The following is a 20,855-nucleotide window of genomic DNA, read 5'->3' as shown; positions in this document are numbered from 1 at the left end:
TTGTGTATGTAGTTTTTATTATGCATGTTAAAGGCCCACTGATGTGCCTCACAATGCGCAGCATTATTTAATGTGTTGATTTAATTTCTACTGAAACAGGAAGACAGGGTGGGACATATCGAACAGCCCCTCCCCCTTTTTAAAATAGCCAATAGCGTTTTGTTTATTTCACCCAGAGCCGTTGAGCTCGGTAAAGCTGCAGTTTCCTCCTAATCTCTAACCGTTTCTCCTCGCAATCTCCGTATCGTTTTAAAATAGTCAAGTCAAGTCACCTTCATTTATATAGCACTTTTAACAATTAACTATAAAATACAGCATTCTGTGCAGAATTCAAATGTATATAAATGTATGTATGTAAACTATATAGTGCACTGTGTGTCATTCACCATGTAGAAAATTGTAAATGTGTGAACAAATGACCAATTTTAGCCGCAGCTTCAGCGTCTATTTATAATGTAGGGGGCGGGGCGCTTCAGATTTTAGAGAGCATTTGATTGGACAGAAAATCTAATGAGAAGCTGAAGTGCAGAGTGATGTCATCAAAATCACTGATCCATATTGGCGGAGGTGAGAGACGTATTGAATGCTTATTTCTTCTAAATGCGAATTTTGCTATTGCTTTGGAGCACACTACCATATAGATTCAGTAAGGCTAAATTCATATTAAAGCCAAAAAACTTCAAAATTGATTTCATGGGGACTTTAAGTGCAAAAAGATTCTGGTAGGAGCTGTTGGGGCTTGGGCAAGGGGGCTGTAACCATGGCAACAAGGCGAGAGCGTGTGAACTCTGGTAAACGTCATACAGCTCCTCCTTTTGCGTCTGTCAGAGTGAGAAACCAACAATCTCGTTTTTCGGTGCCACTTTCTCCTTGCCTTCTCCAATTTTCCTGCTTCCCACTTCCGCCCCTCCTCCCTTTTTTTTCTCTCCTATTCTCTCATTCTACCTTTCTTCGTACCAAGCCAGGGTAGAGGCGCCGTGAATAATTCATGCCACTCCTCACTGCGCCAGAAATGTGACACGCGCACACACACACACACACACACACACACACACACACACACACACACACATTTAAAGCACTCTAATGCTTCTGGGACCCAGTGATATCTCACTTAAACCCAACTCTCACCTTTCCTAAGCCAAATGTATGCATTTTTTCATTTGAATCTTTTATTTCAGCTTAATGGTGTTATGACACTCTGGTTTATTCTATTGTTCTTGAAAATGCGTTTGGTTTTGATGTTTTTTTCTGTGTGTTTGTAGAGAAGTTAATCCTATTGGGAAGGACACTGTCAAAGTGAGCCGTTTGTACACAAGGCTTGTCCTACAGTGCTCCGCATGTGTGTGTAACGGTCAATGATGTGTGTCTGTCAAGGTTTCAGACTGGACAGCTCTACCTCACAGCGGGCAAAAAGCTCAGATATCGTGCTAACAGGACCAACAGAGATAAAGGATATATTTGGTCTGTTCTTAATCTTTTATGTGTTTTTCTTGTCAGACTAGGGAGAATCTTGCTCCTATTAGGGAACCAAATAACTAAGAAAATTGGCAGAATCGTTCGATAAAGCTGGTTGTTCTGAAGCGTTCACATCTCTTACTATTTTGGGTCACACTTTATATTAGGTGTCCTTAACTACCATGTACTTACATAAAAAAATAAGTACAATGTACTTTTGGTGTTTATGTTGTGTTGTTGCTATTGAGGTGGGATACGGGTGAGGTTAGGGACAGGTTTGGTGGTATGGGTGGGTTTAAGGATGGGTAAGTGTATACTGTCTATAGTCCGGCATAAAGTTTTCCGAGTAGATTTTTAAAAAATTGTCGACCGATATAATCCCAGAATCCCTGCTTTCTTGATTTTACTCACTCATTATGTGTGCATGAAAGTCTGATGAGATGCTTTCTGCTGCTTTGGTAATGTCTAGGTTGTCATCACTTAATGAGAACTAATTAACAGTGTTATAATAGAGACGAAGAGAGCAGACATATACATAATTGGAGAATACGTAATCATCCCCCACCTGTGAGGCCTCATTGATATTCCTGAAACACAAGTCTGTGCTCACGAGCGGATGCTGATTTACATCGTGTTAGTGTGTGTATTTATGTATGCGTATGGTAGGGCTATACAAGCGCTGTTTAATGCTTGTTTTTGGACTGATCGCCATGTAGAAATTGTCACTCAGCACCCTTCTCTTCTCTCTGTTGGCAATATGAAATCAAAATCAACCCTGTTTACTTGCTTAATAGATGCCCTTGGACTTATTGTGCATAATTCATCAATGCACATTATTGTAATATAAAAGCCTTTTATATTTCATCAAAACTTTCTCCGTCTCTGAAATGACTCATAATTTTCCTGTCACTACAAGGCTATGTGAAAGATTATGCTGATTAATCCAGTCAGTGCTGTTTCACAGAGTAGTTCACAGAAATAGGGCACTTTGTCATTTATTTATGAAACCTCATGCCTTTCCAATCCCATATGTCGTAATGTTCTCCATGGAACACAAAAGAAGATGTTTCACAGAATGTCCTGGTTATAATACAGTAAAAGTGAATGGGGATGTGGAGCTCTAAAAATGCCACATGACTTTTCTATATTCTTCCTCTCTACCCTTGATCTTAAATTTTATTTGCATTTGCATAATTCTAATTGGCACGTCATGCCAGGTTTGATGCCAATGACGCCAATTTGCCATTTGTTGTCACATGCCTTGTTACTTTTTAAGATGGAATTCAATAGACACTATTCTAAAGTTTGCCATTTTCTTCACGCAGAGCTACTTTTATGGTGTTTTATTTTTTAGTGTTCACTCAAGTCAATTTTATTCATATAGGCCTAGCGTTTTTCACAATACACATTGTTTCAAAGCAACTTTACAGAAAATCATGACATTAATGTTCATAATTTTTTAATATCTTCATGCCTTATAGTTACACTTAGCAGATTAGAGCTGGGCAACAGTATCATTTTTTGAAACAATCAACCAGTTGAGATTTGCTATAGTATATATCGCTTTATGTGAGTGTACTTTATATGTGGGTGTATTTGGACTTACTTGGTTGTTGTTATTCAATTGTTACAGTATGTGGCTGTCAAGGATTATGAAACCTGTAAGGTTTTGTTCATCTATAACATTTCTTCTAGTGATTTGGTCAAGTATAATATCATCGCCATGGTTAAATGATGCATACAAATGACAGGGTTAACATTTTGATCATATTGCCAACCCCTAGGCAGTTAACTTGAGGAGCTAATTGAAATTCATGACATAACACATATTACATAATACCTTTAGCCCCTTAATGCACAAGTGTGACAAGGAATGAAAAAAATAAAATAGGATAATGAAAAAAAAAAAGCCCTGTTACCATTCACTTTTATTATATGGAAAAGAGCAGCATGGACATTCTTCAAAACATCTTCTTTTGTGTTCCACAGAAGAAAGTAAGTGACAGTGACTGTTATAGACCCCTTTCACATGCATCTGTTTTTCACCAGAGCTGTCAGTTTAATAACCAACAGGCACTGTTTAGCCAGCTCAGTCTGGGTCCTTTTCGCAGAGACGTTGCTATACTTATCCTGTGGTTTACTGCAGGCTTATACGACACCAAACACCGACCGCATCACTTCCCTCAGTCAAAACCCTGCATCAAACGATCAGGGAGCTCGCTTGACTTCACGAGCAGCTGTTTAACATCGACAAGTGCGACTTTTGCTCCATTACAGAAAACTTTAGACTTTGCACAACACTGCAGCAGCAGTAGCCTACTTGTTTTTGGCTGATGTTAACTATGGAAAAACAGCTCACTAGCTCACTGCATTGCAGTCATGCTTTAGTAATGAGGAGGAATGCAATTTAAGTAGAAAATGCCTTGCATGGTTAAGTGTGTGTGCAAGCGTCTAGTTTTGTAGGTTAGTCTTTGTGTTTTGTGAATGTATGTGTGTGTTGCTCCTTGATTTCCCAGGGGCCATTGTGACTGTGTCCATCATCTTTCCTCTTCTCAGAGCTGTGCTGAGCTTATTAATGATATTTAGACTCTGATTTTCATTGTGGCTCACATGATGGTGACAGACTGCATTAAATTAATCGTTTAAATATTATTTTAGGATTTGATGGATAGCTTGAGACTAAAAGGCTGAAAAGGATGTATTTGTTTTAAGGTTAAGGTCAGTGTAGTGTTACCCTGGTCTAGCATTGAGAGTGAAAGCAGTGCTATAAACAGGAAACTGATGTCACCATCTGGATTTTAGCCAGACACGGGCTGATCATGGACTGAAAGTGTTTGTGAAATGTTAGGCCAAACACCCTGAAAGAAGAGATGGAGTGGTGACCCCCTGTTGCATATAAATTGAAATTGAGTGTTGCATTGTAAACCGGGCCTATGATAACATCAAGGGGCAACATTCTAATCTGAAAAATGAAGCCTACCCGGAAGTGCGAAAAACTGCAATACATCGAAAATCCGCTAGGGGCAGGTCCCAAAAGGGAGCAAATGTCCATAGACCCCATGTTAAAATGTCCGTTTTCACAGCATAAATGCATGTTTTTACAGGTTGGTCCCATGGACTTTTATTGTATTTTTCGATAGGTTCCGAGTGCCTGACAACTGTGAGGGGGGTGAATTTTTTTCTAACTCGTTAGTTTAGATAGTATTTAGATATAAAATGTATGCCAAATAAGGGCGTGGTTAACTTGCTTGATTGACAGCTGATAACGAGCATAGGCTGCGCCAAGGAGAATGACAACATAAGAAGCGCCATTTTTTAATATACAGCTGAAATATAATACTACTGTTTCTGTATCATGAAATGTAGTTTTAAGAGTTTTTCAGGTGAGAATGTAGTTGTTTAAAGCTCAAATCTGTGGTTTATTTATAAAGATTTCTGAAAATTTTATCCAGGTTGTGAGATGCAGGCGATCACCGGGCGCTCGCCGCTCATGTACCCCGCCGGGAACAGCCTTTCCTCGGCTAGTCCTTCTGACGTTTGCCGCTGACTCTGGCGTCTCTGTAGTGGTTAAACATGAGATATAATTCGTCTTGTGTATATCTAACGGGCGATTTCTGGTCTTGTGAATCTATAATTTGTTCCCTGGCCAATCGTTTTGGCTGAGGGCTAAGTTAAGTGAAATTTCATAACTTTATAAGCTATTTAACTTTACCGTTGTAGGGTTAGACTAGAGCGCTGACTTTGTATGTTTGACTGAATTGTTTGCTTTATTTGTGTAGCTTCTTGTACCTTTTACTTATACTTTTATAATGGCTAATATTGATAAAACTGAAATTTAACAGAAGAGACTGGGTTGAGTTTTGTCATTTTAAATTTTAATACAACGAAGATGATCTGTAATGTTGTTTACTGCTACATCTGTTGTTTAGTACAAATGCACATATTGCCTGGACCATATTAAAATGTTTAATATTTTTATATTATATTTAAACGAAAAGAGGCAGGGTTAGTTTTATATTTCGTTTTGTTATAAATAGGCTAACATTATATGCAGTGAATATAATCAATACGCCTTGCCTGAACCACATTTGTGTGGCTATAATGTTTAAGATTTCTTTAAATGAAAACGAAAAGAGGCAGTGTGGTGTTTTATAACTTATTTCGTTTTATTGTTGCCTAAAATATACATACAGAGATAACAGGAGTAGCAGAGCGAGCTGAGTGACGCGCGCTGTTCCATTTGCAGAATAACCGGACTCGCGTCCTTTACCCATATATGGATTGGCCAGAAGGCGGGCAGGGTTAGGATTTCCCAAGATTTTCCAAGATGGCGCCGCCCATACCCCCCATAAACGGCTTCAAAACCGTTCTTCAGAAAGTCTATGGGTGACGTCACAGTCCATATTTTTTACAGTCTATGGATAACATGCATATGAGACTATAATAATGTATTTACATGCTGCTTTTATGATGAAAAAGCATTTAAATAATAATTATTGATGTACACGGTCATAAACTTGTTACATTTGAAATTAATTTAATTTTTTAATTTAATTTTATTTTATTTATTTATTTATTTATTTTTTATATGACCCCTGCAGTTTTGCTCTGACCCCTGAAATATTTTTCTTTCTCATAAACAGTTGCAAATGCATATAGTTGTACTTGCCCCTCCCTCAGTGAGATCATACCACTCTGATTGGCTGTTGACAGTATTGTCAATATGATTGATATTTCAGTATAAAGGAGATAACATAAAAACAAACAAAAAAAAAAAAACAATAAAAAGAAGGGAGAGAATGAAAGTGAATTAAAAGGAATAGCATAAGACTACTGAATATATTGTTTCTGATTGATGTTGTTTTTGTTATGAAAACTGCATCAATCACACATCATCAACATCAAATAACAATAATTACACTGGATTTCTGCCAGCCACAGGCTGATCCCAAAGCTATGCTTGTGATTGGAATGAAATTAATTCTCTGAGCTCATGAGAACTAGACGAGAGCTATATTTGTGTTTGTGTGTGTCACGATCGTGATGGACCTCTGCGCGTCAACATTTAATGCCACTCATGATATTAAGATTTCCCTAATATGGCCTTCCGGTCATGGTCTGAAATGAAATCGTTTAATTTTGATTGTTATCTCCAAAGCACCAAGTGCTCATTTTCAAATTAATTATGTCAGTTGTTTAGTAAGTGAATTTCAGAGTCTCATTTTAATGGCATTTCTCATTTATTTATTGCAACGGCAGAAAGCATCATGAAATTATAATCGGCAAAATGACAAAAATTAAGGAACGGGACTCTCGCATTCACTTAAACTATTCTAACTATGTCTATTAGAACAAAGAGGCCTATTCTTGGGCTGTTTCCATTAGGAATCATTATGCACAAGTGAAAATCACAAGAATCTGAGTTCAACAGGAAGTGAGGCCTCTGTTCTGTCAGGCACATATGGAGCATGATGTTTTTACAAGAGAAAATTGGTTCAGTCCACATGTGTTTTGCATTCTTAGTGTTAGATTGTGCTATTTAGTATGGAGTTGAATGTACTTTTGTGATGCAGTATACAGTTAAATGTCATGTATTTATACAATTTTAATATAATTTTAAAATAATTATAATATAACGATTATAAAGCCAAGGTTTCTTACACAAAATCACTTGTTTTATCATTTTTTTATATTTTTTAATATATTTAGTTTAGTTTTATGACCATATTCCAACTTCAGCGATCGAAATTTCATTATATAACCCCTTTAAATTTTAAAACGGGATATATATATGTTCAGAGAGAGAGAGATAGTTTTAACTATAAGTTCTGTATCAAAGATCATAGACTTGACTGCACTACTTTGTACTAGTTATTTCGAAAAGCACAGAGGCTACTGTTGTGTAACTACATGGCCTTATCCGTCCTTAGGGATGCTTCATGATTGCGATTTGTGTTACCTATATCCAGTGATGTATCCGGATGTCTGTGTGCATGTAAAAGTAATTTTCTGTCCCCACAGAATAATTCATAGCTCAGATACACTGGAGAAAGCTGATTTGGTGCTATCAAAGCTGCCTGTAATCCTGTGAGCTCAAGACCCTGCTTGTGCTGCTGCTTCTGCCTGTGTGTGTGTGTGTGTGTGTGTGCGTGTGCGCGTGTGTGTATGAGTGAGTTTCCTCACTGGTTCATTATTATTTGATAGATGTTTGAAAGACTTTAATCTGCAAAGCATGATCAATAATACAGTACTGGGCTCATTACAGTGGGATAAATATCATTCAGGAAGAGAGAGGGAAATGAGAGAAAATGAGAGAAAACCAACCAGAGGAAAAGAGAAATAGAGAGTGAATGAGAGAAAGAAAGTCTGAGGAATGGAGGGGGAGGAGTTGCTGGCAAGACAATTCATTTTCCGCACCGACAGATTCCGTTAATCCCACAAAGACATCTGATCTAAGAGGATCAGAGAGATGAATCGTCTAGTCAGGTCTGGCGTGGCCGACTATCTCCTGTGTCCTGTGTGTGGACTTCAGATTGTTCTGAGTTTGTCAAAGCAAATCCACACATCACATATCATACCAAAATGTGTTTGAGGGTATATACAATATGTCATGATCAAATCTTGATTTCAGGACATGTTATTAATGTTTTGTTCAAGTCATCAACAGTGCCAAATAGTTGTAGAATCAGTCATATATCCGATTCCTCACACACACAGCCCTTGTGGCATTAGTGAGATTGTAAGAGAGATTAAGTGTGTGTAATTGCCTCGCCAATGGCCTGGCTCTCTGAGTTCAGAGGTCAGAGGGCAAGTGAGAGAAACCTGGAGTAAGGCTAGAGTTATAGATCAGCCTGGAGGAGGAAGAGAGACGGCGTTTAGAACGAGGTGATAGAGATTTATGAAGAGAGGAACAGGTGACTGTTGAAAAGAGGGATGGACCCGGGAAAGAGCAGAAGGATCATTTGGATAACGCGAATGAAAATAAGGTGATGTGAATGGTAAGAAAAGCGAGGGAGGAAATGAGTGTGTGAGAAATGGAAGAGAAGAAAGGGAGAGAAGAGGAGGACAGAAGGGCTATTTTTAACCATCTGGCTCCTTAGTTCGGTGGGTGATTAGCACAGACTAGAGCGGAGAGCGACAGCAGGAGGAGATCTGCTGCTCACTTTACATGGGGAGGTTTGTCACAAATCGTTAATGTCTTATAAATATAATTCAAATATTTATTTCATTATTATTATTCTATACCTACTCCTCCTTCATAGAAAAAAATTGGATCGGCTTAATCAATGTCTTATTATATATAATATTTTGTACCTGTCAGAAGTTTGGAAAATATTTTTTTTATGTTTTTGAAAGAAGTCTCGTATGCTCACCAATTAAGGCTGCATTTATTTAATCAAAAATACAGTAAATCAGTAATAATGAAAAATATTACTACAAATTAAAATACCTTTTCTATTTGAATATATTTTAAAATGTTATTTATTCCTATGACGTCAAAGCTGAATTTTCAGCATCATTACTCCAGTCCTCAGTGTCACACGATCCTTCAGAAAACATTCTGAAGAAACATTTATGATTATTATCATTGTTGAAAACAGTTGTGCTGCTTAATATTTTTGTGGAAATTGTGATACTTTTTTCAGGATTCTTTGATGAATAGAAAGTTCAATGAACAGCATTTATTAAATTGATTTATTCAATTTATTAAAGCATTAATTAAATATAAATATTTTGTAACAAATGTCTACACCATCACTTTTGATCAATTTGTTGCATCCTTGATGAATAAAATAATTTCTTTCTTTCTTTCTTTCTTTCTTTCTTTCTTTCTTTCTTTCTTTCTTTCTTTCTTTCTTTCTTTCTTTCTTTCTTTCTTTCTTTCTTTCTTTCTTTCTTTCCTTTGTGTATACCCACTCCTGCCACTAGAGGGCTCTTTGGCTCTCTCTCACTTTGAAAGGGCCACTGCTGCTGCAGGTTGTGATTTCTTCTCAGGACTGTGTGTGTGTTTTGTGTTTGTGAACAGACAACAGGTGAAGGCAGAGGGGTGATTCATGGCCTAAATCCTTAATATAGCACACATTCCTCTAGCGCTGAGGCACTTTTGACCCTGGTTGGGTGTTTAGATTGCTTGAGGGGGGTCTGGAGGTCTGTGAGAGTCGGGGGTCAGCAGGTGATGAAGGGCTTCCTCAGATGAAGGTGGTGGACTGGATTGATTTAGTAAGTCCCCACCAGAGATGACAGGTGGAGGTTGGGGGTGGGGGTCTGGGACATGCATAGCTGCACATCTCCAAATGTGCATGTCATCAAGGGAACTTTTAAATGTCATTTTACTGGATGAGCAAATAATTATTAGCACAGAGAGGTTTTGGATTATTGTTGGTTCAGCACAAGGTAAACTCAATCAACATAATTTTTGGCATAATGGTGATTACAAGAACTTCTGGGTCACGTTGATTGAGGATCTTCCAATGGAAATCTGTAAATGTTTTACATACCCAATGTTTCAATAGTTATAACACAAGACGTGAACAAAAAGTAGATTTTAGTGTGAAAAAAAAACCCACTGACTTATCTAATTTTACAAATTTGTCGCCATGACAATGTAATGCTGAAAAACCCTAAACGGTTGTAAAAATGTATTTAAACAGCTTTACAGCTGAAATAAGACATGTTTTAACAAAAGTACTTTTGTAATATTAAAAGCTTCACATTTTTGTCTTTATATCCTTAAAAAAATCTGCCCCATTCACTTCCATTGTAAGTGCCTCACTATAACCATGTTTTTATTATTATTTGTATTTAATTTAATATATTTTTTATTTATTTAATCTGAGGAAAAATATACTGTGATACTGTTTATTCAACCGTCATAATATATATATATATATATATATATATATATATATATATATATATGAAGAGTTCAGATGCAAAAGCCTGTAAGTGCCATCTGAAATTTTCTTCTAGAATGATCATTTTTATCAAGCTCGTATATTTAAGTTCAATAATTTCACTTAAATGGCAATGAAAATTACCTATTAATTGTAATTTAAGTGAAATTACTGAACTTAAATATACAAGCTTGATCAAAATGATCATTCTAGAAGAAAATTTCAGATGGCACTTAGAGGCTTTTGCATCTGAACTCTTCATATATATATATAATGACCATTCATATATATAACGACCATTTAGAATCAAGTATTACATATGATCAACTGATTGATTTCTTTTTCTGTCTCAGACGATGTGTGTGACTTGAAAGTGGAGCGGCCAGGTATAGGCAGTGAAATGACGGCCAAAGAGCGAGGGTCACTGGAGGAGAATGAGGAGAGAGACCTGGAGGAGGTGGAGGCCGGAAATGGAGAGAAGGGGCAGGAGGATGAGCCGGAGAAGAAGGAGGTGAAGGAGGAGACAGCAGACGAGGAGGAGGAGCGAAGAGGAGCGGATGAGGAAGATGAGCTGGAGGTGCTGAGGTCACAGGTGGTGCAGCTGCTTTTGGAGCTGGAGGAGACCAGGGAGGTGTCCCAGCGACACGAGGAGAGCTACAACGAGCTGCAGGGTGCGTATGCTAATAAAAGCTGTTTTTAAGGTGTGACATCCATGTCCAGCTGTCATTGACCGCCTGTTTCTCAAGTCATGTCTTCACACAAACATTCTTGGCTTGTTAATATTGTCAGATGCCAGAAATAAGTTACTTATTACTCATTTCCAATGTCTCTCTAGAGATTTCCCTTTTCTTTTAATGCCATTCTTTGGCTTTCTAGGTCTTTTGGAGGAAGAGCGTCTGGCAAGCGCCCACCAGGCCGAGACCTTCACGAGACAGATCCAGAGACTTCAAGGTGAACAGAAACGCACTTACAAACAGAAACAAATGTGTATTCATCTTAAATGCAGTGATAATAACTACACTAATAACTGCTAATAAATAAAATGAACTTAGAATATGACAGATAATAAAAATAGGTTTTTTTTGTCCAATGTCAAAAATGTCCAATGCTAGTGAATAAATATTCTTGATTTATCTAGCTGTTTTATAATTTGATCAAGATCACTGATGATTTGAAGAGGCCATTTACATATTCATATTTTTGTACTGTGTTAAAAAATAGAAAACATTGGCAATGTTTGGAAATATAATACTCTTACTATATGTATAACCTGCAGGCTTTTGTATGCGTTAAATGCCCAAATAACATTAGATACAAGTCACAATAGACAGTATAGTACTTTATACCACAATGCAATGTGCTTGACTTTTGACAATTGACACGATCATGGATTAGTTGGAAACTTATTAGTTATTAACTTATAAAATAATTTTATTTTATTTTATTTTTCTAATTTTGTTTTATCATGTTATCTTATTTAATTTATTGTGTCATCTTATCCTATTTTATTTTGTTTATTTTTATTTTTTATTTATTGTGTAATTTTTAATCATGCAATCTTATTTAATTTCACATGCAATATTTATTTTTTAATTTTATTTAATTTTATTCATGTCATCTTATTTCATTTGTGTCATTTATTATATTTTATTTTATATTTTTTGTGTTGCAGAAATGATAATTGGACACGTCACTCTAAATTTGACAGTGTAGTATACTACTGTTTAAAATGTTCCCATGTTCCCATGACATCCTGTTCCCATTTGTTTGGTCGACTGCTACTTGGGGTGCGAGTGTTTGAGCAGTGGAGAGATGGGAGAAGCAGAGGTGATGTAAATGTTGTTCTCTTCCCCAGTGACTCACTTTCACTCTCTCAGTGGCTGCGCTGTAATTAAATTAAATGAACTGTGAGGAGGCAAAGTAAACCAGCGTTTGCAGAAGTGCATGAGCTATGCCAAGATACCATCATGAGTAATGCAATCACAGATATGAATAACATAACAAACATCTGCCAGAATAAGATTCACACACTGTATAGCTGAGAAACAGTTTTTTCGGTTTAATCACAGCCTGTGTTTTTTTTTTCCTGTCCGTATTCCCGCCTTGCAAGAAAGAGACTGATTATAGTTTTTCAAAAAAGCCCCCGCAGACTAAAATTCATGCTTTGTGTGGTTAGTTTGAGAGGTTTTGACATTTTTTGCTACTCAACAACAGGACATGCAGAGTGAGTGCTGTAATGAGACGTGAAATGAAGGCATATTTTTCACTTCAGATGTGCTTGTTTTCCAGTGAAGTAGCTGATTGTAGACCTCATATGGTCTTGGTGCCCTTAAAGGTGCTCTAAGCGATGTTGGGTGACATCACTTCTTGTTGACATTTAAAGTATTGTCAAACAAAACGGAGGCTGGCTCGACCCTCCCTCCTCCTCATCCCGTCCCCTCCCCCTACATCAGCATGTCAAAATTCAAGAGAATATAATTCTAACGTTTGTCGTTATGTTGTCTAGGACATCTCTTCTCTAGCTAACGTCCCTCTTCATGCTTCTCTCTCCTCCACTCCACACACCCCCCTTCATGTGTACGCGCACTAACCCCCCAACCCCCACCCCCAAATCATTATTGTCGGTTATTGGCGGTTATTGGCTGGAACACTGTTTGTTATGTTTCGTGGTCCAGGCTGGGCCAGTTTGTTTTTATTGCCGTTTGTGGAGCCTGGGCTGTCTACAGAGTCCGCGTGTTTTTACAGTGTGTTCAGGGGACAGGCAGCTAGACAAAAAAATGTTTCAGCCTAAAAAACGCGTGACATCGCTTAGAGCACCTTTAAGAGGTTCATATATAAATGTTACATGGATTTTAGTATTTGACAGCTCACATATATTCAGAAATAGCACAATACTGCTACTATTTCTGCAGTATATACTATGTATGATGTGCATAGTATCCATACTTTCTGTGTACACTAAATATCTAGATGACCCACAATATTAAGTATTTGAATTAGCTTTAATTTTTATATTTTTAAACTTTATGTGTATATAGTTTACATATTTCTATATAGCAGTCATTTATTTTATTTTTAGTAATTTTAGTGCTTAAATTGGTTTATTTTAGTCAGTTGCCAAGGCAACATTTATAATTTTTTATTTATTTAATTTTTTTCATCAATTATTTATATTTTATTTGATTTCAGCTTTATTTCAATTTCCGTTTTAATTTTAGTTAACAATAAAAACACTGCAGGAGTTAAAGATAGTTTTACACAAATGTAGATTAGAAATAAATGTTATTTTATTAATTGTGTTTTTTTTTTTAACATTTCCAAGATAATAACTGGATACCACATGCTGAAATAAACATTCATTGTTGTGATGCCATGTGACAACAATGTAGCACTGTTTGAAATGTTTATTGTTGCATACTGTTTCACATACTATTTAAAACAATAGTAAGCAGTATAAAAGGCAGTATACTTTTTATAACCCAATATTCGGTTGAAAAATGTTGTTCTGTCCCAACATGTGACCCACAGGCCAGCTGCGCTCGGTGCAGGAGGAGCTGGACAGCCTTGAGGAGGAGAAGGCCAGCGAGCTGTGGGAGGCTCAAGAGGAGCTGCGTGTGGCGCAAGAGGAAGTGCAGGAGCTTCAGCAGGCGGCGGAGGAGGCGGCGGCTGAGCGGGAGAATGACATCGCCCTGCTGCAGGAGGAACTGTGCCGTGTGCGTGCTGAGCTGGAGCGTCTGCGCGGCACCACGCAGGAGTACGAGCTGGAGCTGACCACGCTGCGGGCCGAAATCAGCATGAAGAACCAGCGCAGAGCAGGAGGAGAAGGTCTGATTCCCATCACACTACAGCTCCGACTATAGGGATATCTCTAAAAAGACCAGTTTATACCAGCTTCAAGCCTAGTTGATACTGGTTAGCGCTGGTTTGGTGCTGGTCTGGCTGGTGGATCAGCAAAATTAACTAGTGAAGCCTTGTTGGCCAGCTTGAGCTTTCGGATGCAATTGGTTGGACAGGGATATTCTGTTAAAGTCAACATGAAACGGAAGTTGTGATAGCCTTTTCTTCACTATTGGCTTCTCAAACAAGAAAAAATGTAGGGCGGGACTTTATTCAGTCAATTAATTGGATTGTTGGTTCGTGTGATTGTGACAGGTTGTCCCGCACTTGTGATGAAAAATACTTAAATTAAAAATTTAAATGCTGCCTTGAATATGGTGCTATGAATATGGTGAAATGCTGCCCAATAAAACTAAAATAAATTAAAACTATGTAGAAATAAATGATAAAGTAAAGATAAAATACAATAAAATAAAGATAAAATAAAGCTGAAAAAAAATATAAATGTTAGATGAAAAACTTGAACTTAAAATACTTACGGTAAAGTGTAAAGGAAAATTAAAAATGTTGCCTTGAAGTACAATAAAACTTAAACTGAAATACTGAAACATAACTGAACAATTAATTAAAGCTATGTAGAAATATATATAAAAAAATAAAAACTGAAAATATAAAAACAAAAGCTAATTCAAAATATTAATAAAAACTATAATAGTATATAAATAATACTAAAATAACACTGGGCTTAATAAACATAGTAAATAATACCTTAATTAACATGTTAAAACTCAAAAATGTTTATGTGACGATTAGGTGATATCTCAATATAAACATATTAGAAGTCAGACAAGTTGAATCTTCTGTTCTCACAACTCTATGGAGTCACTTTTTCCAGACCTCATCTGTGTTTTTGTGCATTAGCCAGCTGAGATTTCTCCAGCAAGACTTTTCTTTATATCACATAACCTCATTGCAGCTTTATAAATGGCAGATGCTGATAGCAAATAAACCCTGTTGTGTGATACAGACATTTTATCAACTTTCTTCCCCATTGCCAGTGCTCTGATATTACCCAGTATGCATTGCCACTGACAAATGTGATTGTATTACAGGTTCTTTCAAGGTCTAAGTGTCTGTTTGACATTCTGACAGAGTGCAGGACCTCCGCTGAGCCCCATTTGTCCGGTGTTGATGTCTTTCTCTGCCTCTAAGGGCGCCAGGGCTGCTTTCTGCTCCCATGATGCTTTAGAAGTTTACTATATTAAGATCTGAAATAAAAACAACATACCAGCGATTGCTGGTGGGGCCGTGGGGTTAGACACGCTGATCACAAAACAGTGTTGAACACGAACACATCAGAGCCTGTGACTGAGGCATTCATGTTAACTCTGATCTGAGGTCAGATGCAGCAGAGGCGAAGTTGTTTATCAGTACATGCGCTTCTGATGGTTATTTACACCACGTACACACTCAGGCCTGGCAGAGACAGAGTGCAGATGCGTGTGAGTTGTTTTTACAAGTGAGATTCCTTCTAGATTAGAGACTATGCTATCGGGGGTTGAACGTTGCACCATGGGGGATGTGCAAGGCAAACATGACTCTTGATTGACAGGTCAGACTGCTGCAGAGGGAAGAGAGGGTGGAATTGGTTGTTTCCATGGAGACTAGTTACAGGGTTCAGTATGCATTTACAGCTGTCTGGTCAAATGTTTAATATTTTCCTGCCATAGACATGTAGCCTTCGTATTGCTTGCAGTTTGGCCCTTAGGACAGTGATTATGTGTGTTCCAAGTGTCATACTATTATACTACTGATAGCCTATTTTTTATGTAGTATGCAGCATGTATACTGGGTAAAGTAAACATTTTTAGGCATGGAATATCTTAATATATATATATTTTTTAAATGTGTAGTTTGCAAGCAGAGAACACTGCATGGAATACTGTATCCCACAATGCAATGCACCCAACCTTCCATTTTAAGTGAAACAGAAGCAATATCAATCTCCTTCTTGAGTCACAATTTGATTGTACTGCTAAAAATGTAGACTTAAAAAAAAAAAAAATTATGAAATATACATGATGACTTACCACCACTCACTTAAGTAGCTATTCAACGAAGGTCATGTGACAACAATGGATTGTAGAAAATAATAGTTTGAAGTGGTTACCATTATGTACACTAGCATTTTAATGTTTGGGGTCAGTAACATTTTTTTTTTTTTCTTAAATTAATACATTTATTCCGCAAGGACGCATTAAATGTAAAAAACATGGTTTCCACAAAAATATTAAGCAGCACAACTTCTTTCAACATTGATAATAATAATAAAAAAAGCTACTTGTGCACCAAATCAGCATTATAATGATTTCTGAAGGATCATGTGACACTGAAGACTGGAGTAATGACTGCTGAAAATTCAGCTTTGCCATCACAGAAAGAAACAACATTTTAAAATATATTCAAATAGAAAACATACTGCATACTGCAATAAGTAGTATAAGTAGTATTGCAGTATTTCATTTTGAACATACATTTATAATTGCAGAAATAGTAAGAGTAGTATGCTAACATTCTGAATTCAGTGTTTCACCCCATTCTGCTTTGACATCTGTTCTCGTGTTGTAATGGGACAGGTGACGTGGACCAACTGATTGAGGAGTGTCGCTCCTTGAAGGACGAGTGTCAGACTCTGAAGAATGGCAACATGCAGCTCTCTGAGAAACTGGAGATGCTGGAGCAGCAGCGAGCCAGGTGATTGGCCATAGGGCCTGTCAGTCACACACAAACAAGATAAATCAGCCAGTGAGCATCGCGAGCGGTCTCTGTTAATAAGGCTGGTGTGACCGATGAAGCATTCAGCCATAATCTGTCTCAATGGACACTCTCACTAAAACTATTTAGCAGCTATGAAAGTGTTTCACAGCAACATGAAGCATTAATGACTGTGTATTTCATCTAATCCAAATATACTGGCTGTGAGATGAGCCACAGCTATTTTAAGACATCAAGATCTTATCAGATTTTTTTTAAACTAATGCTTCTGTAAATATAAGGTACCATCATGTTTTTCAAACTAGTGCTAGATGTTTCAGCTCAAAAGAATAAGTTCTCTCCGATGTGAGAACGGCTGATTATAAACATTTTAAAGTTTTGAAAAATTAAAATATCATAAGTTGTCTGATTTGAGTTCAGGCCAAATCTGGCCAAACACACATTTCAGCACCACAATTTTTCTAATTTTCTAATTAATGGGATTTGTTTTATATATTTTGATTTTTAATAAATAAGTATGAAAAGGATTTGTTGATGAGCATGAGTACACACACCCACACCAGGGTTCGTACGTTTTGAAAAAACCTGGAAAAGTTATGGAATTTGAAAAATGCAAATTCCAGGCCTGGAAAGGTTTTGGAAAAATAAAAAGACCCAGAAAGTTTTGGAAAAGTCATGGATTTTTTTTTTTTTTTAACACAGCATAATATGTGATTAATACAAAAACTGTTTAATAAAAAAAATATTTCGCGTTGTCTTAACGTCCTTATTTCGGGCGGCATAACGTTCAGTTCACTTCCGATTCACTTGTTGCGATGTTGCTGAGGCGAAGTCGGTGCTGACAGAAATTTAATTGAAATGGCAGGAAAGTGGCACGAGCATGCTAAAGTTTTGCAAGCACCGGTGGGTCGAGAATGTAGCGGAAAGAGGATTGCTGCTCTGGCCGCATGTGAAACGATACGCAGAATATTAGCCTACGTCTGTCTCCTGCACGCGAGAGGAGAGAAGAAAATGAGTAAAAGTCAGTTCAATTGTGAGTTCATTCTATATGTTCTTAGGAGTGTGTGCGATGTTGTCTATGAACTATGATGATATTGTAATCATTGTTTTAACTATGTACGAGGCACTGCGAGTGCGAGCTGACATCGCGTTTGTCTCTCATGCTTGCTTTCACTGCGTGATGTGTCAGTGCAGTTATGCCCCCAAATGAGTTTTTGTCTTATATTTATATCATATTATGTTGTTATATTAGAATATCACATGAGCAAGAGTGCCGTTTTCCTTTGCACAATTGCAAATGTGCTATTTATTTTATACAACAGTTAAATTAACAATAAAGTTAACATTGCGAGTTACTTTTTGGACACAATATTGTCAATTTTCACTTTATATCGCCGACGAGAATTTCATAATAAAGTTGTAGTCCAACAGACATCGATTATTTATTTATTTATTTAATGAAATCCGCGTTTTGAATGAATCATTTTAACGATTCAATGAACAATCACTTGTTTTTCTGAATGAATCAGCCGTTTGAACGAATCGGTTGAATAAATGACTCCAATAACTCGCTTATTAAGACAGTGACTTGCCGCCACCTACTGGTGGTTTTAGTTTAATGTTTAAAGTATCCTTTAATTAAAAAGTTAAAATTATAAATCATTTAAATATTGAATAGCTTTATTTATGCAATTGTAAATGAAGTATGAATAGTAGGCTAATGCCAGTTTTGATGCCACTTCTGTGTCACCTCTGCACTGCAAGGATGGATTTTAATTCAATGATTTAATTTGACATTCGTACTGTGTTATTCTAATATAATTTAATTTGAATGTTAGAATTTGGCAAAATTCTATGAATGTGGCAAATTTTGCCCCTTAATAAAAATGTTGATTTCGGTCACTGCTGTGAACTGACCACTGCATAGAATATAAAAAATATGAATATCTTCGTGAGTCTGCTGTCAACAACAGGCCTAAACCGGCCAGGATACCAGTACAAAAACACAATCAGTAAAATATCATCTAATTATTATCAAGAAAAATTTTGAAAATATCGAGACATATTTTTGTCAATATTGCGCACCCCTAATGTACGGTATTAATTTTGAGGGTAAATTTTAACACAAATTTTTATTCTTATAATGTCGACTGACATTTTCAGGAATACATAGGCGTCATGGAAATGTGCCAAAAAGTCTTGGAAAAGTCATGGAAAAGTCATGGAAAAGTATTGGTTAAAATGTGTATGAACCCTGCCACACACACATTCACACTCAGTCACAATATGGAGTTAATCTGAAAAAGTGCAGCAGGAGCTCACAAGTTCAAGTACATTAGTAATAAAAAAAAATGCACCACCACTTGTACATCTATCTATAATAAATGTCCTGAACGTTTCCTTGTCCCATTTCTATCCTGACAGCTCAGCTGATTCATGCCTGGCCCTGGAAGCAGAGCAGAATGATGGAGAAAATGACACAGAAAAGGAGGTGAAGGCTGAGGGATTTGTCAGCACATTGGAGGTAGAAAGTGGAAACTGGGTGGACGCTTATACCCAGAAGAACATCTCGTTTGAGGGGAAGCCCGTCACCCCGACAGGCAGGAGTGGAGGCTTCTCAGAGGTGTTTTCCCTCCGAGACCAGCTGAAACAGGCCGAGGAGAGAGCATCACAGGTCCAGAGAGAGGTACCATGCCCACTTGGCAAAATAACAGATGCTTGAACTTTAGAGTGTGCATTTTCTATTTTAAACCTTATTGTATCATATTTAGTTAATGTTGTACAAAATAACCACCTGTCAATTTTCACATTGCTGATAGATAAAATCAAGAATTGTGCTTTGTGAACAGTTTTCTGTTTTTTATAATTTATGATATTATCTAATATTTAAAAAAAAAAAAGTTTTTTTTATTAATTTATGACAAAAAAATACTATTAAAAATATTTTCCACTCTCAGTATGGGGTAAATTTAGTCATGTCAGGTTGAAAATAAACCCATCTGTCGTGGCATTAATTTGTTATTTTACCTTCAGTGGTTCAACAGCATGACTGAAATATTGCTGAATATATCCTGACAGTGTGACAACAAAAATTAGATTCGTCTGTCCACTATTGAATAATGAAATGATTAAACAAAGGTTTTCAATTGACTTCTTTTTGCCACACAAGCTAAAACTCTCCCCTGTCACTGAATCTATTCACTTATCCTGTATTATTTGTTATTTCTCTATATCTCTCTCTTTCGTCTTTCAGTGTGAGGGAATAAAAGGAGAGCTTGTGGAACTGCAGGGGCTGTACGAGAGCAGCCAGAGGGAGAGGGCGGAGCTAGAGGCGGAGCTACAGCGCTGTAGGGCGGAGCTTGATCGGCTGGCTGGTAGGAAGGCTCAGGTGAGGGGTCATAAAGGGGCATCAATCAAAACACACTACTTTCTTCCCAAAGGTTTTGGAATGTGTGGACTTCCTTGGGGAAAAAATGTGACCTCAAATAACTCACTGTACTGTACACATGCTGAAAACAAACAGACATTACTCACACAGCAAGTAGGGCGAGATATTATCAACAGAATGACACCATGACTCCATCGATCTACATGTTTGTCAGCGTTTGAAAATGCTCTGTACATGGCTAACGTTTTGCATGTGGGGTCAACCACCGCTGAAGTGACTGTCTGTCCAACAGCAGCACCTGTCTTTCAAAGCGCATCCTGTCTAACTAAACCACTCCGCCATTTTCGGTCGAGTATGTATGTTTCACTTTGGGTTGCTTTTTGCCCTGTCACACACATTGATTCTGGGCTGCGTGTGTTTTCACATCTTGTGTTTGTCAAACCTCTAGCAGCTAATGTGTTTTGCTAGTTTTGTTGATCCACTGTAGCATATCAAGCTTTTGT

General features: G+C 37.2%; 1 protein-coding gene across 3 annotated transcripts in view; it reads left to right on the top strand.

Moving 5' to 3' along the window:
- The window catches only part of ccdc136b (coiled-coil domain containing 136b), a 34,374-nt gene that overhangs the window by 6,746 nt on the left and 6,773 nt on the right, over window positions 1-20,855 (top strand). For all 3 annotated transcript variants that reach the window (XR_013820845.1, XM_079868738.1, XM_079868737.1), the window contains exons 3-8: window positions 10,706-11,023; window positions 11,229-11,303; window positions 13,881-14,177; window positions 16,826-16,943; window positions 19,389-19,650; window positions 20,218-20,352. Coding sequence is in view for 2 of the 3 variants with exons in the window: in XM_079868738.1 (XP_079724864.1) it covers window positions 10,706-11,023; window positions 11,229-11,303; window positions 13,881-14,177; window positions 16,826-16,943; window positions 19,389-19,650; window positions 20,218-20,352 (1,205 nt within the window). In the remaining variant the exon portion in view is untranslated. The remainder of the gene's footprint in view (window positions 1-10,705; window positions 11,024-11,228; window positions 11,304-13,880; window positions 14,178-16,825; window positions 16,944-19,388; window positions 19,651-20,217; window positions 20,353-20,855) is intronic.

This window comes from Squalius cephalus (assembly GCF_949319135.1).
Source record: "Squalius cephalus genome assembly, chromosome: 4".
NCBI lineage: Eukaryota > Metazoa > Chordata > Actinopteri > Cypriniformes > Leuciscidae > Squalius > Squalius cephalus.
The sequence above is the reverse complement of the archived record's forward strand: the minus strand, read 5'-3'. Positions and strand labels throughout refer to the sequence as shown.